Source organism: Ambystoma mexicanum, chromosome 13 (assembly GCF_040938575.1).
Source record: "Ambystoma mexicanum isolate Mex_15411 chromosome 13, UKY_AmexF1_1, whole genome shotgun sequence".
Lineage (NCBI taxonomy): Eukaryota > Metazoa > Chordata > Amphibia > Caudata > Ambystomatidae > Ambystoma > Ambystoma mexicanum.
The window spans coordinates 222,224,332-222,250,892 of NC_090938.1; the positions used below are offsets into that span (position 1 = coordinate 222,224,332).

Consider the following 26,561-nt stretch of genomic DNA (forward strand, 5'->3'; position numbering starts at 1 on the left):
ATTGTGATTTCTCGCTACGGTCATTGTTTTAAAGGCCTTGGAATAAATGTGTATATATTTTTAATATAACACCTGTTTGGAGTAGTTTGTAAGTGTCCTTGCTTTGTGTGCTCATTGCGGGCTTTCAGTCACCCTCACCCCTATTGAGACCTAGTCTTGACCACCGCGATCGCTACCCTGATTGGTCTGGCTTGTCCAGAGGTTACCCTGTTCCAAGTAATTAGGTTGGCCTTCTGAACTTCTGCGCTGCCAGGACAGAGTTCAGAAATCCGTCTTAACAGCATGCAGGGCCTGTTTGTGGCTAGTGTAGTCCCACCCACATCAATCCACCCCAGGGAGAATAACAGATCTTGGTATAGATGACACACATTTGCAGTCACAGGGTGCATCACAGTGCATGATTCACAAACTTACCACGGTCCGGGATGCATGAAGAATCATGGTATAGTATTTCGTACCATGAGAACGTCAGTCCTGTCACATGCATGCCATTGCTCGTCTTGTATCCCCCCCCTTGCAGGTGATTCCAGATATCAACTACTGCCGTTGCTAATGACCCTGCTGAGGGACCAACACTTGCAGGAGGGCATAGCATACAATCGTGCCCATGTGCAAACAAGGGCAACCATCGAGCAAACGTTTGGACTCGCAAAGGCACATTTCAGATGCCTACACCAGTCAGGGGATGCAGTTATGTTCGAGTCAGAGAAGATGGGGAAGATAGACCTGGCCTGTGCAATGTTGCATAATCTCTGTGTTAGATGAATCATACCCCTGCCGCCAGACCTTGACATGCCACCAACTGAAGGTGGAGATGATGATGATGATGATGGCGAGGCAGCACCAGCCATGCACTGGCACGTGCACATGGATGCCAGGGATGGGTGTATTGTCCGACAAGAAATCATAGACAATTTCTTCTGAGGCCACCTGACTGTGCACCACCCACCCATGATACGTCACTGTATTCGATGTGCTCACTCAATAAAATTCATAGACATGAATAATGACTGTCCACTCATTGTTGCAAGTGACTAAATATGTGTATTGAATAGTTCTGTAATCTACAGTTCAACCCCCCCCCGTGCACCACCCCTTCCCCACACACCCACCCCCTCTCCACACACATTACCAAGTCCACACGTTCTGTGCCTTTTCACGGACGGACCCTTGACACAGGCAGGTGTACCCATATGTCTTTGTGAGCGGCACCTAGGGCTGCTCTGCCCAAGTTCACAGGGGTGGCTGTGCTGGAGGTGAGGTCTGAGCCCTGAGCGTCCATACCCTCCTGGTTTGCCCACAGGGAGAGTGCCACTAACTCTGCAAGAGATGACACCCCCTCATTCCCCTCTTGGACCCTCTGAACCAGGAGTATGAGGGCAATAGTGGTACGGCCCAGGGAAAAAGGTACAGGGCTGACCAGTTGCCTGTATTGCCTCCTGTGTTAACCAGGCCTCTGCCAGGTGCTGATGCTGGATTTCTGCCATCTCGTTATGGTGGCTTCCATCTGACGAATGTGCTCTTACATCTCTCGGATGGACAGCATTGGTGGCGTTGGTCGTGGTGGGCTGGTGGGTGGATGGACTGAAGTTGGGGGGAGGGATAGGTGGTGCACTCAGGGGTGTCATCAGTTTCTTGCCCTACATCTGCTGCCTCATCAGAGGTGGTGCTGTGGTAGGTGGGGGCCTGATGGGTGATGTATGCTCTAGATGGGTGCCAAGGGTGTGCCACTGCCTGTGCCTGTGGAGCAGGCTGCTGTTTCTGGGCAGTTGACTGTCCTTGAGGAGCTTGCTGCTGTTCTTGGGCAGCTGGCTGGGCCTGTGGAGCTGGCATAGACATGGGTGTGGGCCATTGGGAAGCCTGACTGGGTCTCACTCATCCTGCGGACAGACCAGTGCTTTCGCTGTCAGTGGATGAGCCGTTTAGGGTGAGAAGACAAAGCTGTTAGATGTCTGTGTGTGACAACGATGCACTTGTATTAAGCTAGTTGTACAATGCATGTTCCCTGGCCTGTTCAAGATGTGTGGGGGTGGATTGCGCACTGATGCATGCACGCACGGATGCATGGCGTCAGTCCTTTTTTGTTGGATTCAGGGCATGGTGGCTTGTTGTTCTGTGTGCATAGGGGATGTGCTAACTGTCCAGTCATGCCATGGTGCACATGACAAGTGCTTATGTGCATGGATGCTTGTTGTGTACAATGGTATCGCATGACTTACATTGGCTCCTTCCCCTGTCATCTATGTGTCCATGGGGACTTTAGATGTTGATATCACACCTACTATCCATTTCCTTGGGCACATTGCCCAGATATGTTGTGTGTGCACTGTTTGTGTTGTGCTGGGCATTCTGGTGTGGCTTGTGGTACTCACCAGCATCTCCTTTGGTCCCTGCCCCAGCCTCTGCACCTCCAACTCCCTCAATGCCCTCCAAATGCATTATTGAACTGCATCGCTCTTCCCATGGCATGAGTCTGATGGGGGAGACATCCCACCTCCTGTTGCCATTGTCTTACGATGGTGGGCTCCCAGCAGGTTGTGCACCCGCAGCCACAATTCATCAAACCTCTTGCGGCAGTCCTTAGGAGTTTGGGGACAGACTTGACCGCTGTGACTTTTTTGGCCGCCTCCAGCCATATGGCCCACTTGTGGCACTGGAAAGTTGGGACCACTACTACAAAACCATACCATGCCCTAGTTACGACCCCCCCGAACTCCGCATGCTCACGTCGGAGGTCCGATGCCTGCAGGTTCCTGCACCATGGGGACACCAGAGACACAGAGTGTTGTGGGACTGGTGTCTGGGATGGCACCTGCCCTCAAGATGGCGGCCCGCCAGGCGCTAGTCCGGTATCACCATGACAGTGAACTGAAAGTGCTAAAGACAACTTCTGGTTCATCGCTACTTAAGAGCCCAGAAGGAAACCCTCAGTGTCTTTGCAACAGCTTACTTCCAGGAGATGTGTAGAGGTGGCCAACAAACGGCAGTGCTACACACACATTTATTCTAGTTTATTCTAGTTTCATGGAAATTTAGGAAAACACTAGGTTTTCACAGTTAGGTATTCTTCATTTGGTACAAGTTTTGTTTAAGGATTATTACAAAACAGTGGGTGGTGTGAAATACCTGAGGGTATCTCACACAGCGAACCTCGAGAAACCCTTTTTCAGGTGGCCAACGAACAGCGTATCCACTCAGATCCCAACTCTAGGGGTGAAAGAGCGATAAAGGCTCACCTAGATGGGGAAGCCTGGGGTTGTACTCAAGGGAATAACCCAAGGGAGACGCAGTATTGTACAGGAGGAGAGCGAGATCCTTGAAACCTTTGTAGGCTGTATTACATCTGCCTCCCTCCCATTAGATCTCTCCCATCCCAACCCGATGTCCTCTCCATATCCGGTAAATACCCTAGGAGCCCAAACCCTGCTGCACTTCCAAACCGCACTTCTCAGAATCCCTGTTTTTCTGTCATCTAGCCGCAGGGCCAGTCTTTGTGTCAGGCATAGCAGGCGGCTGGCTGAGGTGTTAGCCTCTACGGGGCGCCAGTAGTCTGACTCCTCCAATGCTGCAGTGCATCATTTAATTTTATTTTAATAAACTGTACTACTGTACATAAAAAGCAAAGTGCTGCAATGACAATACGAAATCATAAGACTCATTAATTGAGAGAGCAGAGCACTGCCTAATGTCAGCCAGTCTGCTGTCAGGGCACCTGGTGTCTGCAAGCCCAGGATGCTTGCTTTCATGATCCTCTAGTAAACGCAACATTTCTTGCATAAGTTCCAATCGCCAGGTTGGTCAGGCTTAACCCATCCGTTGCTGAGTGCTCTGCTGACTGGCTGACAGCAGACACACACATGTGTGCACTACACAGTGCACAGCAGCATGCAGTAGTACAGTGAGTGTAGTGACACTGACCACCAAGCTGCATGCCCAACCCAAATGATTAAAAGTACGTGGGCACTGGGCAGCCCAATTTCATTTACATAGAGAACACTTTGGTCTTGTACAAACAGCATCAAACGGTTGGGCAGCTTGTGGGGTTGGCGCCCTTGCGTGTAATCCTCAACAAGCAGCTGGACTCAATTAAACCCGGCCTTCTGGACAAAGACACGTCTCCCACTGCTTCGCTTCATCTCCCAACCCGGCAACGCTACAAATGGCGCACAACCGTATATCGAGCGTCTGGCAGTGACTAGAGGCCATTCTGTGTTAGGCAAATACATGCAAGAATTAGTGCCACCCACGGATACAGGATAGGAATGGGTGCCTAGGTGACTCCATGTCACTAGGCACCCATTGTCTGATGCTTTCTTTTCTATAAATCACAATTTAGCAAGAACATAAGTCGGACTTCTTCCAATGCAGTAACCAAGGCAAATCTCAGAATGTATCTTAAATTAAAGTCCATGACCGAGAAGTGGTACACCGTGAGTCTTCTGGTCACCCTAATTCAAGGTCCACTACGCCATTAAATATATATGACTTTTTATTACTTCATAAAGACCTCCATGCCATATGCTACCTGTGCATGCATTGCAGCGTGTCACCACATAGCCCTCAAGGAATGCTTTTAGAGTTCAGAATGGGTTGTGTTAATGCCCACCCGCATTTCCAAAGAGTAACAATTAGGAGACAGCTCCAGAGCAGGGGTCAATCACATTTGCAGGAGACATGTCCAAGGCCAGCCTAGGGCAACTCCAACAAGCAATGGCAATGCCAACAGTTTGGGCTTTTGTGTAGGCATGGGAAAGGCACTTGCCAGGCACAACCGTAGTGGTATTAACTACCCTTTGTTGGTAGAAGGTGCGCAATGGTGTGAGTACCTGGGCATCTAATAGTAGTGGCTGGCAAAAGCTTAAAACCTTTGCACAAGCCAAACATGTTGGCTTTACCAATGCTTGTTTTAAACAGGACTTGAGTGGCTTTGCCAAGTCTTGTTTTTAACAGGACCTCAATCGAAAGGAAACACATTGTGCTTATAAATCGAGTGGCTGTATTTCCATCTAGTTCTTTAATGAGTGCCCCTATTTATAACATTTGTAACATGCAATTTTTGTTATTGTCATTTCGGGGAGGGGGCGCCAATGATGCTTCCCGCCTGAGGTGCAATATGGTCTAAGACCAGCCCTGCCTACCCGCATACACCCAGTCATTCTTTTCCACGCCCCGCTAGTCACTATTTGCGAGCTCCCCATCTGCTCAGATAAAACACTAACAATCCCACGATTCCCTCTGTTCACTACATACTAATAATTCTAGACATTTCCGTGTGCCTCACAAACCCTCCTACTGATGTCAAAACCCCTACAAAACCCATCCTTCTGAGATCACCAAAAACCCCTCTAATACGAGGGTTGTAATTCAATACAACGCAGTTTCCCCATACTATCCCACAGGACAATCTGACAATCTAAGCCCTGCGACCCCTTTTTCTGACACAAACACTTTCGCATGACGCACCAGAGAACGGACTAACACCAGATTTGTTTACCTAACATATCCCGACACGAGGATCAGGCAAAGTTCGTAAATTGACTTAAATCGCACACAACTAACAGCCCTTCCTTTTCCCCACAGGGATAAAAGGTGGAGCAAGAGAGCACAGTACGAGCAAGGCAGACTGCACCACGAGACAGCTATCCAGACCCGGCAGTTCAAGAGGAGGAAAAAGGTGGCAAATATCGAGAGGCTGACGAGGAGAGACACGACCTTGCCCTTTTCAACAAAACCACGCGAATCCTCCACTGAGAGAAATGTAAGACCGAGGACAATAGCCCAAGTGTGCTGCAGCAGATGTCAATGGTACACGGAGCGCATCGACACCAATAAGACGGAGGAAGGGAGATTCCTGCTTCAGTGGTACCAGCCTTGACTCCAGTAAAGAGGAAAGCCAAGCCGTTCATCACAGCCAGTGAGTCGAGGGGAGAGCCGATAAGAACCGGGCTGTGGTGAATGAAAGTCACAAAGTGGCAAAGTGAGAAAAGTTCAAATAACCGTAAAATTGTAAAGGAGAGACCAGCTACAGAAGGGGACTGACACCACATAGGTGCTGCTCCGAGAAACTCTGGTCGAACCCCATCGGAGTAAAACTACAGAAACTAGAAAGCCGTAGGAGAGCTGCTAAGATAGGTCAAAGTGGTCATACAGGAGGTCAAGCAAAATCGCTGTACAGTCGAAAGCCTTTGACCTATGAACTTTAAAGAGAGCAAGGGAAGTGAATCCTGTAAACATTGAAAGTGAATGTGAAGGGGAAGTTGGCAAGTGTGAACCCGGAAGAGGGATGCTGATGAGAAGGGGGCAAAGTCTAAAGTCCCAAGAAACAGTGTGTTGACAAAAGTGAACGCGGCCGAGGGATGTGCACTGGAACCGTTTAAAAAGACACCATTAGCAAATGCCGGAAAACCATAGTGAACCCGATGGAGGAAGATCCAGGGGTGAAGCCATCACCCATAGTCCCTTAAGAGAAGAAACGGAAAAATTTGATTTGTGGAGCACAATTTGTAAAGGGTCAGAGCCCGGAAGAGGGGACCCACGGGTGAATTCCTCGCCCTAGAAATACATAGACCAGAACGTTGTGTTTGTTTGCTGTTTTCTTGGTAAATCTATCAGGCCCGCGGGAGACCATAACCCCAGAGGCCTTGATATCGATAAGAACTGTTTTAGGACCCAAACCCGGAAGAGGAAGATCTGAGGGGGGAAAACCGTTCACCCAAGTCCAAGAGGAACAAGGGTCAGCACCCAGAAGAGAGGGAGTCAGGGGTGAAGAAAAACCAGAAAAACTAATTTTCATTTTGCTGAAGGAACTTTTGTTTTTCTATTGAATACGTCAGGTCCTTTAGTGCAAGAGACTTTCAAGGGAAACAAAACTTGGCCATCGACGGTCCTGATAGCTACAAGTGGAACTATCGACTTGTGCTGGGAAACCTCTAGTTTGTGCTGTGCTCCAAGATATCACCTTACCTCGTGCTCAAAACGTGGGGACGGGAGACCCAAGCCACTGCATCCTGATATATTGTTTGTGAATACTTCTTTCTTTTCTTGAAAACCTTCCCACACCCCTTTTGTATTAGTTGTAAGGTTTGGCATTAGGTTACTTAGTATAGGCCCTTTTTATTTGATGTCAAAAGACTGCCTTATTTTCATTTGATGGTCGACGTTTGCTCCCATCTTAGATTTAGGTTTACATTAGGCGTTTTTCCAACCTGCATATGGTTTAATGAACACCTTTGAACTGTGATCACTTGCGTTTGTCGTTACTGTTGCACCATGAGTTCCTTGCAGTGGGGGGGGAACCAAGCACAGGAGATAGTACTCATTCCCAGAGACGATTATCTGGGGGCAAAGAGCTTGTCTTCATTTTCCGTGACCCTGAAATCATGACCATCCAGTCTGCCTTCAACAAAAGTAACACCATATATGTATGAACATTTCCACTGCTGTTAGTGATCCTTTGATTCCTTTCAACCACTCACTTTTGCATTTCTTCCCCCCCAGCTTGGTATCAACTCCCACCTACCCCACTGCTGGATGGTACCAAAGACCTTCTCCACTATCCTGATCCATCAACACGTTACCATCTTCGCAGGGATCAGTAACATAACCCTGTTCATTCTCACCAGTACCAACCCTGCTATAGACATTTCTGAACAGGTACTAGCATTTTTGGTGTGGTGGATGTCCCATCCAAACAGTGCCTCAGCGTTGAACACAATATGGTCAGTCAGGGCAGTCAATTATGCATCCAAAAAGCGGGTCTTCCGGAGCCGGACTTCAGGCAGCCTACTTTTGTTGCTTCGAGACATCCTGTCAGTGTTATCGGGTGTGGATGGCAACAGGAAATGCCTGATTTATATTGGATTGGATTTTCCAAAGTGGCCGCAGCCCACTTCCAGTTCCTGTGGTGATGCTGTTTCGCGTGTCGGGTGTTGCCCAAGCAAGGGCATTTCCAGTCAAATTATGTTTATGTTTATGTTTATTATTTGATAATGCGCACAAAACGCAGGGGTAGCCGGGCGCAGCAGGTACAAGGTTACTTAAACTTAGGTTACATACATACAGAGGATAAGAAACATGTCAGTACAGCACATACATGTCAATGCAAGCAGTTGAAATGAGAGCTAACATGTTACAATGTTAAGAGTACATGTATACAGAGAGGCAGAAGGGTAGAGGCAAAATAGTCTTTGAACCGGATTTCAGGAGTATCACGACAGTTAGGTACAGAGAAAACTAGTTGTCGTTGGACCAGAGCCAGTTTTTTACCTTACTTCTAAAGCTGGAATAGGATAGGTTTGCTCTCAATGCAGTGGGCAATGCAGTGGGAAGCTCTAACAGGGAAGCTTGCTCCACCCGCTTTGGATCGTCTAAATCTAGGGGTTTCTAGCAGCAAGTGGTTAGTAGCTCTGGTGTGTTGGCTGGATGATTTTCTGGTCAGTCTGGCCGAGATGTAGGGGGGTGCTGTGTTGTTGAGCCCTTTGTGGGTGAGAGATAGTGTCTTGAGAAGGACTTTGTCGCTGATTTTTAGCCAGTGGTCGTCTTTCCTGATGTTGGAAATGTGTGCTCTACGGGGTATGTCAAGGGCTGCTCTGAGAACGTTATTTTGAAGGATTTGGATTTTAGATATGATCGTTTTATTAGCTCCTGCATAGAGGGCATTACAATAGTCCAGCTTTGACATTACTAATGCGTTAGCTAGCGTGATGCAGTTAGTTTTGGAGAGGTAAGGCCTACAGGTCCCGATTAATTTACAGGTGTACGCTGTAGAGGATGCCAAGGTATTAACTTGTTTCTTGAGAGATAGAGAGGAATCAAGGTAAAAGCCTAGTGTTTTTACCTCAGTTGCCACCTTGATTGTGTTACCATCTATGTTGAAATTGCGATAATTGGCACTAAGTTTTTTTAGGGTGGAGTCGGAGCCCAAGATCAGTATCTCAGTTTTGTCGTCATTTAGACAGAGGCCGTGGGAGGCAATCCATGCCTGAATGAGGAGGTAAATGTTATTTACTAGAGCTGTGTCTTCGACAAAGTTGCCTGATAGTGCTATGAGAATCTGCGTATCGTCCGCATAATTAGTATAGGTTACCCCTAATCTGTCAAGTGTGTCGAAGAGTGGATTAGTAAAGATATTATACATTGTTGGGGAGACACATGAGCCTTGTGGGACACCACAAGTGACATGGATTGGGTCCGCTGCAGCTACAGGGGAGAACACTCTCATCGTACGGTTAGCTAGGAAGGATTGTACCCATGCTATAGCTTCACTTGAGAAATGGGCGGCAGACGCTAAGTGGTTGCATAATACTGCATGATCCACCAGGTCAAAGGCCGCTGATAGGTCAAGGAGGAGGAGCATAGCTGTTCTACCTTTATCCTTCAACTCGTCGATTTGTGTCTTGAGGTCGATTAGGGCCGTTTCAGTACCGTGAAGTGGTCTGAAGCCAGATTGCCGTGAACCTAATAGCTGGTGTGACTCCAGATAGTTTTGGATCTGGAGGTAGGCTACTCTATCAATGATTTTAAGGAGAAATGGGCCTGTAGTTGGTGGGGATTGCTGGGTCAAGTGTCTGTTTTTTGAGTAGGGGCAGTACCCAAGATTCTTTAAGGTTTGTGGGTACAGTACTCGTATTGAAGGAGGCGTTGATTAGTTTCGAGATGAACGGTGCTAAATCTCTGGCTGTATCCTTGATGATTTGCGCAGGGCAACTGTCGCCTTGGCAGTTGGATGGTTTAAGGGATAGAATAACCTTTTCAGTTTCCAGTATAGAGATGTTAGTAAACCTGAAGGGTTTACAATTGCTTTGGGTGGATGTGCTGGGTATCTCTTTCAGTGGGGTGGTTTGAGTTCCACTAGGGCTCAAGGAGGCTTTTTTCTTAGCAATTTTAGATTGAAGGGTTGTGATTTTATTTGCTAGGGCATTTTGGGTGCTGGTGCACCAAAGTTTGTCCTTGGGGACATTGTCTGTAGGGGCAATTGGGTTTTCCAATTCCCGGAGAATAGTGAAGAGTTGTTTGGAGTTCGAGTTGGCTTTACTGATTCTTTCGTTGAATTAATCTTTTTTAGTTTGAATTATTTCCTTCTTGTAACTTTTGGCAAAGTTGGCAAGTGTGGTTTTATTGTCAGCAGAAGGAGTGTGCCTCCAGATAGCTTGGAGTTTGCGTTTTTGGATGCACATTTCTTTAAGTTGGGGGGTGAACCATGAGTTAAGGTTAACTTCCTGTTTACTTTTATGGAATTTGATAGGGGCAATCAAGTCCAGAGCTTTGGTCATGGTGTTGTTAAATGACTCAACTAACTCGCTAGGGTTAGATTCACTGGAACTGGCAGTGAGAGCTGGTAGAAGTAGCGGGAGAAGTTTTTCAGCGGTGATTTCTTTTTTGCTTCTCGTTGGCATTGGGGGTGCTATTTTATTCTTGTTAGGTTTGGGAGGCTCTATGCTGGCTGTAAAGCATATAAGATAGTGGTACGTCCATATTTGAGGTAGAATACTAGAGATGGTGATGTCACAGTTATGGTTGGCTATGCAGTCTAGTGTGCGTCCTTTTATGTGTGTAGGAGCTAGGACTTTTTGGGTAATGTCATGATTGACTAAAATGGATTGGATAGATTGGGCTTGTTTGTCCTCAACGTCGTTAAAGCCCAGGTTAAAGTCACCTAGTAAAAGGAGCTGGGTGGAGTCTTTAATGCTATTAGTGTGGAGATAGGTCTTCCTCAAAGTTGCCTAGTGGGCCTGGAGGTCTGTACACTAGGAGTATCGTTAGTGTGCTATTGTTGGAGATCGGTATTTTAGCTGAGAGAAGTTCGCACGATGTGATTGCTGAGTGTGGGGTAAGTCTAGCAGCTAGCTGCGTTTTGGTCATGATGGCCAGGCCGCCTCCTCTAGTGTTGGGCCGGTCGACTCTTAGGATATTGTAATTGTCCTGTATGTCAGTCATGAGGGCAGGGCCAGCTGCATCATGGAGCCAGGTTTCAGAAACAGCAAGGATATCTAAGTTGTCCATAGCCAGTAAATCAGCTATTTCAGTATTGTGTGCTATAAGGGACCTAGCATTAATAAGGGCTCCTGATAATGTTGGAGTTGTAGTGGTGTCTTTGACAAATCTTAGACTAGGGTAGTTGGGTCTCCTCTGTTTGTGATATGGGTCACCTTGTGGTTCCGGACGATTTACCGTCGCTGAGGCTAGGAGGTCAGGATTAGTGGCAATGGAGGTGCGTGTAGGGACTGGTGGACTGGTTCTTTTGTTTTTGATGTCATAAAGTCGTGGCAACCTAGCTCTAAGTCGCAAGTTTCTCTCTTGCAGATTGCATGGGGTAGTGTTGGTGAGGGCCATTATTGTGGTGATGGTTAGAATGGTCCAGACTAGGGACCAGGATGTATATAGGAGGCAAGTCTGTAGAGTGCGCATGTTGGGCGAAAATGACACAGTGGCAGGTATATTAAGCTGATCCAGTAGGGACTGAGATACAATTATGCTGATGCTTTAGCACCAAAGTTTGGCAGTCTTGATTAGGACTAGCATGCCTATATACTTCAAAAGGGCATCACAGGCAACACAGTTAAGCTTAAGTGCACAGGGCAGCATTTGGATTTAGGCATCAGAGGTAGGCTACAATACACATAGCAGCACCTAGATTAGAGGCATCACAAGGCATCACAGTTAAGCTAATGCACAGGGCAGCATCTAGATTTGGGCATCAGAGGTGGGCTACAATACACATGGCAGCACCTAGATTAGAGGCATCACAGGGCATCACAATTAAGCAGCAGCATAGGGCAGCTCCTATATTAGGGGCATCACAGGTAGGCTAAAGTGCACAGATGTCGCACCCGAAAATCGGCAATGCACAAATAGGGTAAAAATGCACTTAGGCAGCATCAAGATGCTGTAGGTCTTGGAGGGATGCAAGGCATAGCAGTGCTAGCATGCAGATGTAGTATCAGTGCGCAATGGTCGTAAGCAACAGAGTACAGGGTATTGGCATTTGTATTTATAAAGGATCGATGCCCAAGGCAGACAAGGTTGAGCAGATTGAATAGAAACTAAGGCACTCGATGAATAATGTAACTGTGGCTAATGGTAGATATCATAAAGCTCACCTTTGAGCGTGCCGTGGGAAAAAATGATGACTTTAGTGTAAACTGGACCAAACAGGTGTTTCTGGCATTATGGGGATGGATCTGCTGTTACCAGAAATGTACTATGGTGGCACCGTCATTTCTCATTTTCTCATCTATTACCATAATGCTGGTGTTACCATTTGGGGATTTGCCGGATGCGTGTGCCCACAGAGATGGGATATGCCAGTGATTCCGCTGCACAGGAGCTGGTAACAGTGCTACCGGATTGGTGAATCACCTGCATTGTTATGGGAAACTTGTATTGAGGACCACAGTCTTTAGATTTTCTCCAAATCCAGTGTGCTCTGCCTATACGGGTTCGGAAGAGGTTGTCCAGTTGATAAAGCTTTTTTTACTGTCTAACATTAATGCTGACCCCCAAATCAATTTTGAAGTCTTGTAGTCAGCGGAACATCATCTCTCATTACAGAAACACATATAAAGACATTTCAATTCTCACCTGCAAAGAGAGACCAGCTGATGTAAAGTCAATCACCTGGGTAAGAGACTTGCAAAGCATACGCTGCCAGTTCCGTGCAGAACCAGCGCTGCCTGGAGGTGGGACCACCGAGTGTATATGTTGAGCGAGGAACCCGCAGAACTTCACAAAGTCCAAAAATGCCGAACAAGCAAAGTTTGCTGCTTGCCTCCTGAATACATATCTTACCAAGATATTCTGCAAATTGCTTGTTTCCTACTTCCTAAGCATAATTGGAAAGTTCCATTTGCTGACGTGTTCATATTTATAAAAGGTTGCATTCATTTGAACAGTTTTATATCTTGATAAGTGTGCTTCTTTTCAGTAAAATGACTATTTTCAGGGAACAAATGACTGAATTTAAACTCTGTAAAGTTGAATCAGTGCTGGAAAGCATCGCTGAAAAATCAAAATATTTGCCTACCAGTCCTACCAAAAGCAAGTGAGGTTTACATGTTAGGATGAAAACACCTTGTTCCCTGTGGAACAAATGGATGAATGGTCATCAATTCCGTTCAAACATTACAGCAAGAGGGCGACTCTTACATGCCACTTTTGTGTGAGCATTCTAGCTCTTTTCCAACATGGTGCCCGGAACAACCTCGTCCAACTCCAGTGTAACTTAAACCGCAATGCAAGCTAGTTCTCTGCGTCACTACTTTGTACCTTCGCTCCTTACACCTTGTGCATTTCTTCGCGTTCTTTGAAATTTAAATGAGGTCCTGACATTTTTTTCTTTCTCAGTAGCTCTTCCACTACGTTTCTGACACTTTCTCTTCTTTTGGCGGTTCGGCAATCTAGTCTACCCTTTCTCAGCACTGCCATAGTAGACGCCTCTGCATTTGTTTCTCTTCTCCTTTCCCATTCAGGGCAAGCTACGTTTTCTTTTTCTTCTGTGCTTGTGTGGTTTCCATCTCTGCAACCATCTCTTGAGGCACTGCTTGAAATCTTTTCCAACCCTAGGAACCGCCACGCTGGTGCAGTGCTTCACACTCTTCTGTGTAACTTCTTTCCACTTCCAGCACTCCGCTGGGGATTCATTCCATGTAACTCTTCTCTACATATTTTGCCGCCCTAGGCACTTTCCGTTCCACTCTTTTCTGTATTCCTTCATTATAATTTCATTTAGTGCTTATTCTCCTGGTCTTACCTTTATTCTTGTGTTCCTACAGCTTGCTGTTTTGTTTTCCTGCCTTTCTTCTTTTTCTCTCTGGACCGCTTTACAGGCATCTTGGGGGAATTCCAATCTGTCAGAGGGTGCTTTGATTTGGACTTCCATTCATCAACTCATCAATTTGCAGAAAGCTTTTCTACCATCTAAGAAAGCTTGGATTATTGTGGTGCACTACGGATGATCTCTGTATGCCAACCTATTGGACAAAGGCAGTTCTCCTTGAAGCCACCTGTTTCCTGCATTCAGTTTTTTTTTTTTCCCAAGAGGGTTTCCCCGAGGGTGTTTGCCACAGAGTGCACAGAGCTCTGTTTTCCCATCAGTCCTCTGGATACCTGGCGGGACTCTCCCTAAAACATCTCAAACATCTCTACGACAAACTGTAGGTAGAACCTCAGAGATAGCGACGCCCTAAACCAAAATGGATGGATCAACACATTCAACAGTTGGTCTCAGTAGTCCAATCTTTAAATGTGGAAGTCCAGAACCTAAAGACTGAAAATACCATGCTAATGCAATTGGTTACACAACCTTAAACAGACCTTCCTCCAGGTCCCTTGGCCGCAGGGAAATATGATGGCAACCCACAAAGACTTAAAAAGTTTATTGATGCGTGTTTGGTCCAGTTTACCCTAAAGTCATCATTTTTTCCCACATTACGCTCAAAGGTGAGCTTTATGATATCTAATTTGACTGGAAATGCCCTTGCTTGGGCAACACCACTGGTGGTCATGAACAATCAGTAACTGGTTTCTCATCCTGGCTTTGTGAATAACTTACAGGCTGTGTTTGGTCTCACAGAATCGGTTGTTTCCGCAAAAGATACATTACTGGACTTAAAGCAAGGAAGAATGAACATCCTAAAGTATATTGCTCAGTTCAAACAAATGGCCTTTGTAACGGTCTGGCCCACTATATTTCATAGATCTTAAAGATGAGGTTTCAAGAATACCACATCACCCTAACTTTCGACCATCATAATATACAAAGATCCACCGATGAAGAAGAACCAATGCAACTGGGCATGGCTAGTAACCTGAGAGGAATGTAACCGCAGAAGGACTTTAGGTCTGTGTATGTATTGCGGATCCAAAACATAAGTCCTAAAGGATTGTCCACTTACTCCTCCTTGGCGTTTGGGAAACGCCTCCACCCATCTGTGAAGGGAACTATGGATGGGCTAGCTCAGAAAGGTTCCCTGGGATGTATCCATAATCCTAATGCAATGGTGTCCTAAAGGTTTATGTTTTTTTGACAAGACATTGATAGATATTGCTACCCTCATTGACTATGAGCCGCTGGTCTGGTCTTCTCATGGACGCTGAATAGGCTTTGCAGAACAAAGTCCCATCTGCCAAGAATGCCATTTCTGTCACTGTAGAAGGTGTGGCTGGCACACCACTGACTTCAGGGCCTATTAAGGAACAAACAACAAGTCTTACTATGTCCATTTCCTCCCATTCATAACAGCTTTGTTTTGATTTGATTAAAGCTACGCATTGTCCATTGATATTAGGACTTCCTGGGTTAATAAAACACAACCCTCACATCACTGGAAGTCAGGAACTCTCTTTTTGGGGTCTGAACACTTTGGATAATCATGTCTTCAACAAGGAGCTGTGGGCTTTCATTCCATTACGCAAAACCAGAATACTGATCCAGCCAACAATGTCATCTCTCGTTATGCTCACCTGGTCTCTGCGGAGGCATTGGGGCACGGTTGCAGGCCTCCCGGGGGTGAGGTCGCTCGGGTCAGACTTCACCCTCTGCGCTTGTGTGGTGACTGGTGGTAATAGGCGAGGCTGCTCTGGACTGCGCCTGCATGGAGAATAGGGGATGTGAGTATGCCAGCTTGTGCGCCTGATCCCTTTCAAGACCCCTTCTCCCAAACCGTGGTACCCATGGGATGCGCTGTCCCTGGAAAGCTCACCTGTTGATTAGTTTTGGCGAGCCCTCCGTCCAGCTGCATCTGGCAGTGGCGCTTGTATGATCTGGACCAAGTCCCTTCACTGGTCCCTTGCACGTGGTAGTCCAGTCCTGCTGTGACTAAGCCACTATACTTCAAGTAAGTGTTCCTGTTTGCCTTTGTCTTTCCTCATTTGTTTTTGTTTTATGGTAAAGTTTGTTGTCTTGTATTGCTGTCTGTTCCACCTTTGATGTTTGCTCTTTTGCTTTCTTCTTTTGCAGGTGATGTTGCTGGCCCGGCAGAAGCTGCGGAGCTTAAGGCAGCAGCCGGAGGGAATGAGGAACGAAGCCGCAGCAGTACAGTAGCTGATAAGTTGGTAACTAGGGGGTGTGTGGGGTTCAAATGCGGCTCGGCCCTAGGATGGATGTTCTAACTTAGTCTTTCTTCTTCTTCATAGGGTCCGAGTTCGTGGATGCGGAGCGCGGTGCTGCGCTGTCGGGATCAAGATCACTGGATGTCATGAGATGAGTCTGCAGATGAAGCGATGAAGCACCGGTTTCCTGGAGGTGAGTATGCAGGAGAACTCCTGGTAAAGGTAAGTAAACTGGTCCAAGCAGCGGTGAGGGTCACGCTGCACACGAGTGCACAGTAACGCGAAGCACCAGCCTTAAGGATGGGGCAGTCTATATAGCTGAGCTTCTGAAGCCAAGCCCACCAGGTTCAGCCTGCCTGCCACACCCTGTCACACCCTGCCACACCCGATGAGTCAGCACATGAAGACCAGGCCTAGGGAGCCACACCTGATGAGTCAGCACATGAGGATGTATCAGCTCCAGGAAAGTGCTTGTAAAATAAAAGCACTCCTGCACTGAAATAAAGTAAAAGCACTCCTGCACTGAAATAAAGTGTTCCTTCTCACGTCTCTATATAAGCCTGGCACCAAAGGCGCCAGGAATGAGTCCAGCCAGGGCCCCTGTGTTTATGGGTCCCAAAGGGACATAAGTTAGTCAAGTGACCCATTTCTCCCATCACTAGGTGGTGTGGTTTTTGTGTTCTTGGGCCTGTGGCCATGACATCGCTACACTACAGCTATAACCGGAATGTTACCATAGCTTTCGAGACGTCTTCTCCAATAAAGAGTTTAATGAATTACCCCCTCATCGAAGAGATGATTGTGCCATTGACCTACTAACTAATACCGATGTTAGATATTAGATGAGGTTATACAATCACACTGCGCCAAACAATGTAATTTTGTATGCACAATTCTGCATCTTTTAATAGTTGACCATATCAGCCTGACACATGTTTCGAGACTTGGCTCTTCTTCTGAGGCTGAGACATATAGAACATGTCACATTGAAAACATTAGTAATAGTTGTGGATAGTCAAGGTCACAAAAGAAAAAGCCACCATAGGCTTCAAAAACAAAGTGCATCGAAAAATGGCACAACACAAAAGAAACCATGTATGTACATCCATTGTCACAATCCATTCATAAAGCACCAGTTAAACATGTAATAGTCAACAATACAAATAGATAACACGTTTGGGGAGAAATTGTAAAGAGAAAAAGGTAAAGGAAAACAAATAAGTCAAATTGAATAATATGCTGATAAATATATATTATGTCTGAGCAAAAATGCGGCGTGTCACACCACCTCTATATCTTAAACAGAACAAATTCTTAGTATAATTACCAATTACACTTGTCTGGTTTGCTTGTGTCACTAAAAGGCAAATGCAGATAACATTAAGCCTCTGTCCAGACTGCCCCTTGCAACATTCAAGTCATTATAATATTAAACAGAATTAGTCCATTAGCTTCAGCCACTAAGTTACCAATTTTAGCTGATCGCAAGAAATATATTCAAACAACCGTCTGTCAATCAAAAGAGAGAATGCAATAAATAATATTAGGTGCAGCCACTTACACTCATCACGTGCTGGTATAGATTGGCCCCAATACGATATATAAATACATTCGAGTCTCTTGCAGCTGTGATTGCGATAAATCTTGATAACCACTGTCTGTAACATGCATCATCCCGACATTATTCATACGATCACGATCAGATTCCAAGCGTCAATGTTGTCATCCAATTTGACCAAGTGCCCATTATATCAAAGGAGACAAAGATGAATAGTGCCGTACACATATCCAATTAGTTAATGAACTACTTCACTATCCTTGATTCTCTCTAGCACCCTTCAGGGACCGTAGAAAAAGTAGCAGTGTTCCTATTTACCAGCCTTTCGGTGTCGGACTGATTTCAGGGAGAGCAAGCCGCCGTATACAACCCATCTATATATTAACACTATACTGTTTGAAGCTACACTGTTACTTGACTAACTCAAACCACCATCTTGGTTGAATATCCCGTACCGCAGAGGTCGCGTACGAGATCCAATTGAAATCTGAGAGTCATGCAAACCAAAAGATACAAATCACCTAAGCGCAATACACATTAAAGTACAATGACCCCAAACTTATTGTGTTTAGTGTGATAAATAATCCGGACCTGATAATATGAACTCTCCTACATTAAGAGTTAAAATACTACGCTTGCTGTGCACCATATAATTATTGGTGTAGGATAATAGAATGGTGTAACACTAGCCGCTCAAGAGACAGCAGCATATGTTCTAAGTCATAATCAACCGGCAACAGTGTCCCAATTTTGAAACACAAGAGATCAATTGGTTTTGTTAACCTTAGTCAAAACGACACACAATCTTGAGACATCACGATTAGCTCCTTAATGCTGGTGAGCACGAGTTAATATAGATTGCAGCATTTCTCATAATTGTCTCCATCACGAAAACTATATGTAATATCCTTACAGACTCTGCTCTTTCATTAATCTTTGTAAAGTCTACTTGGTCACTAGAATTTGATCTGTTTATATACATATGGATCAAAGTTCATGGATAAGGTTGTTAGTATTTATTATCATCTAAACCACGGCTTCGTTCCCCACCATGTCCGAGTCGCAGTTCATCACAACACTCTAAACATGATAACGTGCAGTATCTGCACTATATCCTAGAGGAATACATGGAATTCATGGTCTGAATTTAGGCCCCTGGTCACTGCTCTATATTTACAGATTAGTCTTGCCTCAAGTTGTCTTAGTTTTTGTTCAAGGTTGCCCCCGCCCCCTTGTGAGAGGCTTGCCGGAGCTATTCCAGTGAATCGAATATCCTTTTTCTCATCCAGTTGGTGAACTGATTGCCAATGTGTTGCTAAGGGATATTTGGTCTTTTGATTAGAAATCGACAATAGATGTTCTCTAATCCGAATTTTCAGAGGCCTGAAAGTGCTGCCAATGTAGCGCAAACCGCGGTTACCAGACATTTGGTCGAAAAAAATTGGTCGACCAGACAAATGGTCGAACCAATTTGGTCGAAAACCAAATGGTCGAATTTTTTTTTATTATTTTCACCCCTTTTTTTATTTATTTGGGGGGAGGGGGTCCCCCCCCAACCCCCCTTTTTTTTTCTAAAAACCCCTTTTTTTAAAAAACGAAAACCCGAAAAATAAATATATAAATAAACAAAAAAATTCGACCATTTGATTTTCGACCAAATTGCGTCGACCAAATGTCATTCGACCAGTTTTCAGTCGACCAAATGACTGGACACCGCAAACCGCATATACAAGTAATTGTTGGTGAACTGATTGCCAATGTGTTGCTAAGGGATATTTGGTCTTTTGATTAGAAATCGACAATAGATGTTCTCTAATCCGAATTTTCAGAGGCCTGAAAGTGCTGCCAATGTAGCGCAAACCGCGGTTACCAGACATTTGGTCGAAAAAAATTGGTCGACCAGACAAATGGTCGAACCAATTTGGTCGAAAACCAAATGGTCGAATTTTTTTTTTTATTATTTTCACCCCTTTTTTTATTTATTTGGGGGGAGGGGGTCCCCCCCCCAACCCCCCTTTTTTTTTCTAAAAACCCCTTTTTTTAAAAAACGAAAACCCGAAAAATAAATATATAAATAAACAAAAAAATTCGACCATTTGATTTTCGACCAAATTGCGTCGACCAAATGTCATTCGACCAGTTTTCAGTCGACCAAATGACTGGACACCGCAAACCGCATATACAAGTAATGCAATAAACTACAAATTTGGTGTTACAATTAATGAATGAGTTGACAACCTGTTTACCCAATGCTCCGAAATCTAGTGAGGCTGTTTCCATTGCATTTATGCACATGTTGCAACCCCCACATTTGTGGAACCCATTAGGTCGACCATGAGTTAACCATGTATCACCCCCTATTACGTTCGGCATAAATGTTGGACATATGGTATTTTTAAGTGTTGTGTCTTTGATAAAGCTAATCCCAGGGTTGGGCTCTAGCAATTTAGCTATGTCTTGAGCCAAATGGAGCAAATGCCAATGACGTTTCAAAATTGTGTAAATATTGTTGCTGTTAGCATTATACCGAGTAATCAATCTTAATTTATTCACTTGCATGTTCCCACATCTTTTTCTCGGTGTCAGTAATTCTGCTCTCGTCATACTCAACACTTCTTGTTCAGCTTTGTTCAGTAATGGGCTCCTGTAGCCCTGTGATCTAAATCTCCCACAAATCAACACTTTTTCTGACTCAAAGTCAGTATTATCTGAACAGTTTCTTTTTGCTCTAATATACTCGCCTTTGGGGATATTATTAATTACATGTGGTGTCACAGTATTAGTTTTATGGTGGTATTATAATCATCTTGCCAAATGACGGTATATGATGGTTATCGCGGTATAGCAGGTGGAGTTAACTAATCTTAACAAATATTTTCTTAAAAGGTCATAAATTGTCAGATTTATCATCGCAAACAAAACCAGGCAAAACCAGGCACCCAGGGCCAGAATTGGGCTTTTCAACATACTTTCCACTGAAATGCCACACCTTGCTTCCACCAAACACAAATGTGTAGAGGAGGAGGGGGGGAGAGCCCTGCAGCGACTGGCAAAGCAAACTTAAGTGGCCATTTAGGCTTTTAGCTCCCCCACTGGCTACTGGTGAAGATGAACATGTTGCCATCTTGATAATCTGCATGCCACAGATCAATGGAGGCTGATGGTAGTATGCGCTTGTGCACAAACACACGCACGCACTCCCTCTCTCTCTCTCTCTTTACGTTACAGCCTTTAGTTTACTTGTGGGCCAAAAGGTGTTCTGTAATCACAGACATGTTACCCTTTGGTATGGCAGCACGGAATACCCACAGAGATGAGTGAATTTCACAGTGAGACTTATTATATGTAAATTCAATGATAGAACCAGGAAAATCCCCCATTGTCATATGTTTAGAAAACATTATCTATTATAAATATATAAACCCCAAAGGCGCCAACCCAACGGAAATTATTTTCTTTCTTGTCACTGTATTTATTCTTCCTATTGCTAACATATTGATTTTGCGTCAGGCCTGTGTGGTTTATGGAATGGCATTCAAAACTGCTCCAACTGAAACTACTTGTACCGAAAAAAGGATGTTTTTTCTTTTTTTACATTGCCTTTTTGCATTTGAAGTTCTTTAACGTACCATGAAGTCAATGCTTTTTAGTTAACCTACAAATACACAGGCTGGATTGTCCAGCTGTAACAAGTTAGCATTTTGAAACTTATCTCTGCACCTATTTAGCTGATCCTCCAGGAATCTAAGGCGGCTGCAGAATTGGTCTTTCATGGCGCTCACTTGTTGATCGCCTTGAATGTAAGAGTGACTAGTGCAAGTGTTATAATGCACATTTTGAACAATGAGCTTGCTGCTCAGTCTCAGGTCATCGCTTAAAAAAGTGGCCTCGACTTGCATTTTTTTTTTTTTAACCACATGGCATGGGCATCATGACCCCTCGCTGCAACAAAAAGTTTGTTTTGACAACTCTTTATCCCATTAAAGGGAGAAAAGTCACTCATGTGTAGTCTGAAAGCCCATCTCATGAAGAGAACACCTTCTGGGCCACCAAAACCATTAATTCTTCAATGAAGGTTTAGGGAGTACAAAATGACGTATGCATTGGCTAAACAGAGCACATTAAGCATCAGCAACTGTTCTAATAACATTGCTTAACATTAATAATGTGCAGTTTGGATCACCAAAAACAGTGGAACTTTGCAGGTATGCACAGGAAGAAGAAAGCAGGCAATGCGCAGTGTCTTAGCAAACGATTTATGTTTTGTCACAATTAGGGTGGGGCACTGAGCAACAGTCCGTGTTCTACGGGAAGTGCTTATCGTGCATTTGGAGGATGAGCAACAAAAAATCATGAATGGAACATTAGGAAAATGAAGTGCTCTAAGAAAAGTGCTTAACATGACTAATGTGTAGGATGGACCACCAAAAACCATAGAACTTTCCAGTTAAGTTTAGGAAGTAGGAACGATGTCCAAAATGTCTTGTTAAATGACTTGTGTTGTCGTACAATTTGCCACATTAACAAACAGGTGCTCTAAGAAATGTTCTTATAAACGTTCTTAACGTGCACCACTTGGAGGTTGAGCCATAGGAAATGGCACTGTCCAGTTATGCCTAGGAAGTAGGACACATGTAATGTGGAGAGTTCTGAGTAAAGGATTATGGGCCTCATTATGGGTTCCGCGGTGTGGCCAAAAACAGTGGTAATGCAGTGGTAACAGTTAGCACTGAATTACCGCTGCAGTACCGCACCGCCGAACTATGGTGTAGGAGGTACGGTGAAGGTAAAACCTCCAGCAAAATAGCTGAGCTAACCCCTCCACCTTACCCCCAAAAACAGCTATTTCAGCAGAATTACCACCAGTGTTGATTCTGCCAAAAATCCACCTGCAGTCCTATGGACTCCATAAATGGGGACTAACACCACGGTATGACATTCCTTGATCCGCAAGTGATTTTTTCACCGAGTTTTTTTTTCCACCGATCTTTGGCTGACAAAAATTATTGGAAAATTTGGGAAGAGGTACAAAAAAAAAAAAGACATTCCATGAGTTTTTTCGGCCTAAAATCAGCTGCAAAAAAACTCAGTGGAAAAAACCCTGTCAATCAAATGATAGAACAAAAACCACCATACTGCAACGCGTAATCCAAGGTAATTCAAACTGGTCCAAGTGGCAGCGACGGTGGATCCATTTGGTGGTATCTCAGCCGATTTACCGCTGAGATATCGCTAAACTCCTAATGAGGCCCTATGTTTTGTCTCAATTTGGCATATTAAGCGCCATGAGGTGCCCTAAGAAAAGTGCTTAACATGAATAATTTGTAGTTTGGACCACCAAAAACCATGCAACTTTCCAGTTATGTTTAAGAAGTAGGAGACATGTGATGTCCAGAGTATATGGGTACATGATTTATGTTTTGGTTGAATTTGGCATATTAAGCATCCTTAAGTGTTTTTAATGCCTCATTTGGAGCTTGATAACCAACAAACACATAGAGCCCTTTGCATACCAGTCTAGTTAAAAAGCCACAGGAAATATGAAGACAATATTGAAATCATTGAATGAAACAGAATACATGAAACTGGTTAAAAAAAACATTGAAACATCCATAAAAATGCAACCTAAAAACACAATACACAACCCTACCCATACATAACCCATGTGTCAATCATACATAAACAACAACATACAATGTATACAGAAAGAAAAATACAAGAACAAAACAGAATACAATAAATATTGGTGACAGTGTCTAGTCCTATTCAGATTCAGCTAAAAGCTGTGAGAAAACAAATATAACTTTTTCAAGCCTGTGGTGGAATCCTTCAGCAGTCGAGCACAACCATTTGTTGATTGCAAAAATGTAGTAGAAATTACAAAATCCACTTGTGCAGGCCAACTCGAGTTTCGTTTAGAGGTATCATTGTTCCCGTAACGTCTGCCTTCATGAAGGCCGAAAAACACTGTTTCAGGTAGGGAAAGGTTCTGCCATAAAAAGTAAAAACAAATATAAAAAAAGAATGGCTATTCCAAAAGGAATACATGACCATGCAAGCCTAACATTCTTGCTGGCCAATATGTACTATTGCGTCTTATGTGTGACAGACACCCTGAGCCTCTTCAAACAGCCCAGTGTGGACAACCAGCACCAAGCCCAAATGGTGCACACATGCCAACACCACGTGCACCCCCAAAGTCCACTGGGTAGAACACAATCAGTGTGAGAAGGAACCAAGTGCATCCATTCTTACCAACGTCCTGTTCTGAGTATAGGACTTGTGCTTCAATTAGTTTTCAAGTACAAATGCACAGATATTCACCTAAAGACACTACATGTCACATCATGATGTACCTCAAGGATCTCAAAAGTCTAAAGGCCCACACCATAATATTACCAACCACAACAAGAGATGGAAGTTTCTCTTAGTGCCATCTTTAGGGATACTAGGCTCAGTTGTCTACACCTGTCCCCATGAGTTCTAGGTTTCCTTTCTTCTTCTTGCCATGATTGCAGTTTATAGTACTTTCCCTTTTCAGCACCTGTACCAGGCAGTCCTTTATCATTACTATGAATCAACCAATGATTGACATTTTTGAGGTCCGCCACTTATAGCAACTCTTGCAGTAGATTGGCATAATGAATACTTCTGGCAGGAATCATTCTCCTGCTAAAATGAGCGTCACCTTCGGGTATACCCCAAAGTGACCAGAATGTCTAATCTGAGATGACAAGGTCAGATCTTACTGTTGACTTTCTACTCCTGTAGTCCAGAAGGTCGAGGTCTCCTTGACATCTGGTTGGACTATGAAGTTAGTAAGTCTGGCCGACATTTCCGTGGGTGAGAATTTCACATTCTTCCCTGTCATCTGGTGTTCCTGGGGATGCATTATCCATCCAGCATGGTTCCTCATCTCAATCACTTTCTACTGGCCTGCAGACAATGGCATCTATTGGTAGTCACCTGCCATCTTTGCAGCAAAGCCACATTTACTAGTTTACCTAAGCAAATGGATGGATGTATCTGAGTTGGCTGGATGTCAATTGTTGGTGTGCTAGGTTGAATGAGTCTGTGCGTTGAGTGGATGTGATTTTTGGGGGTGGGTTGGGGTTGGGTAAATTATGCTAATGTGGATGGATGGCTTTGCCTGAATGGATACATTAATTTGATCAATTTGTGAACAGGATAAGATGGAATAGAGTAAAACCAGTAACAGGGCATTTGGCTGAGGATGGCTCATACCTTTTCTGCATCAATGCAATACCGTTAAATCAGGTTATAGTTGCCAATTTAAAGGGAATACTTCTGACTGAAACTGTCTACAATCCATATTTAAATTAATGACCCTTTTTCGAGCAGGGATTCTCAAATTATGAGTGCAGACTCCATAGTAGGATGTGCAACATGGAAAACCCGTTGAGGCCTGAACAATAAATCAAGCCAGAATGACGGTTGAAGCAACAGGTTGACCACACTGTTGAGCTTGGTCTATCGAAAGAAAATTGGATCCCATCCATAAATCATTTACAAAAATGTGGTTCAGATAATGAAATGCTGAGATTTTGTATACTGGATCCACTGGTGAAATTCGTTGCTGCAAAACTGCTAGAATGGGGGGGTGGGAGGTCTGTGTGGTGTCCACATTCATAGTACGGTGATTCATTAGAGACAGATCGTTGAATGTCAGAAAAGACACTTCCATAAGTGACAATGTGTAGCTTTCAGTAGAAATGTCCAAAAAGGAGGAGAGTTGCAAGACCTGCTGTGGAAAATAACCTGCAGGAAGTTGACACTCGCTCCTGCCCTTCCTCGCTCCTGCCCTTCCTCGCTCCTGCCCTTCCTCGCTCTCGCCCACACAAACTGTATGTACTACTTTAGAGAATATGAAAATGTGACACATATATAGACACAATTCTCTAAATTTTTCCTTGAACATTATAAGCCTTTCTTTTTCAACAGATAATAGCAATTGTAAGGGTCCTAACATATATGACGGTAGACCTTCTTACTTGTTAACCGAAGTCTACAACAATTAAACCCAAGACATGAAGTTGAATCAAACACTGAAGGACAATGGATAATGGACCTACCGGATTTCTTCATTAATTGCATCTAATTGTTCTTGCAGCATCATCGCCAGAGTCTGTGCATCGGAGTGGCCACTCGGAGAAATCATGTCCACCGAACCAAAGACGGTGTCCCTGTCATCATCATCGTCGATGTCCGAGAGTTCAGGGTCACTGTCAAAATGGACCACTGAGGTGATGACACTGGGAGCAGGAGTGTGATCCCAATCCTGGAAGAAGAGAGTAAAAAAGATAAAAGGCATTAGCGTTCCCCTGTCGAAACAGCAGCGACACCACTCAAGCATCCTAGTGCACAGCTATTTTCTTAGGAAGGCTCTTTTCAAAATGAAAATAGCAGGCAGAAACATATTTTTTGTTAACATGTCAAGTGTGTATTGGTACTGAAATAGTTAACAGAATAAATGGACGGTCTTGTGATATATCGCTGTGGCTTGATGGCTGCTTGCTAGGTATTGTATTTCTTTTGCCAACATCTAGATTTTAGACTTTCTATTTCATGTCAGGACACGAATTGTCATTTCAGACTTTCTTGAAGCACGTAGAGCTCAGAGTGAAACACAATGTTAAGCTGTGCTTTGAATTGTCAATATTGCAGGTCGCAAAAATGTGTATTTGATAATGCTTTTGGACAGATTTGCTTTGGAAACTGTTGATTTAAAAAAAAAATCAATATTCAGGATATGGCTTCATTACAGAAACTTTTCACTTTTCCAATTTTGAACTACATTTTTGTACCTGTGCAATGTTGGCCTAGTGCTAATATGAAACAGTATTTTGGTGCTGGCGCCAACATCATACAAAATGTCACTTTTCATGTGCCATAAGTGTCTCATTTTGAGTTCATTGTTATTTATGAACCCTACACA

At 44.2% G+C, this 26,561-nt stretch overlaps 1 protein-coding gene across 3 annotated transcripts in view; it reads right to left on the bottom strand.

Moving 5' to 3' along the window:
- PPFIA4 (PTPRF interacting protein alpha 4) overlaps nt 1-26,561 on the bottom strand; it is a 3,167,227-nt gene that overhangs the window by 1,651,505 nt on the left and 1,489,161 nt on the right. For all 3 annotated transcript variants that reach the window (XM_069633679.1, XM_069633678.1, XM_069633680.1), the window contains one exon: nt 25,699-25,904. In XM_069633679.1, coding sequence (XP_069489780.1) covers nt 25,699-25,904 — 206 coding nt within the window. The remainder of the gene's footprint in view (nt 1-25,698; nt 25,905-26,561) is intronic.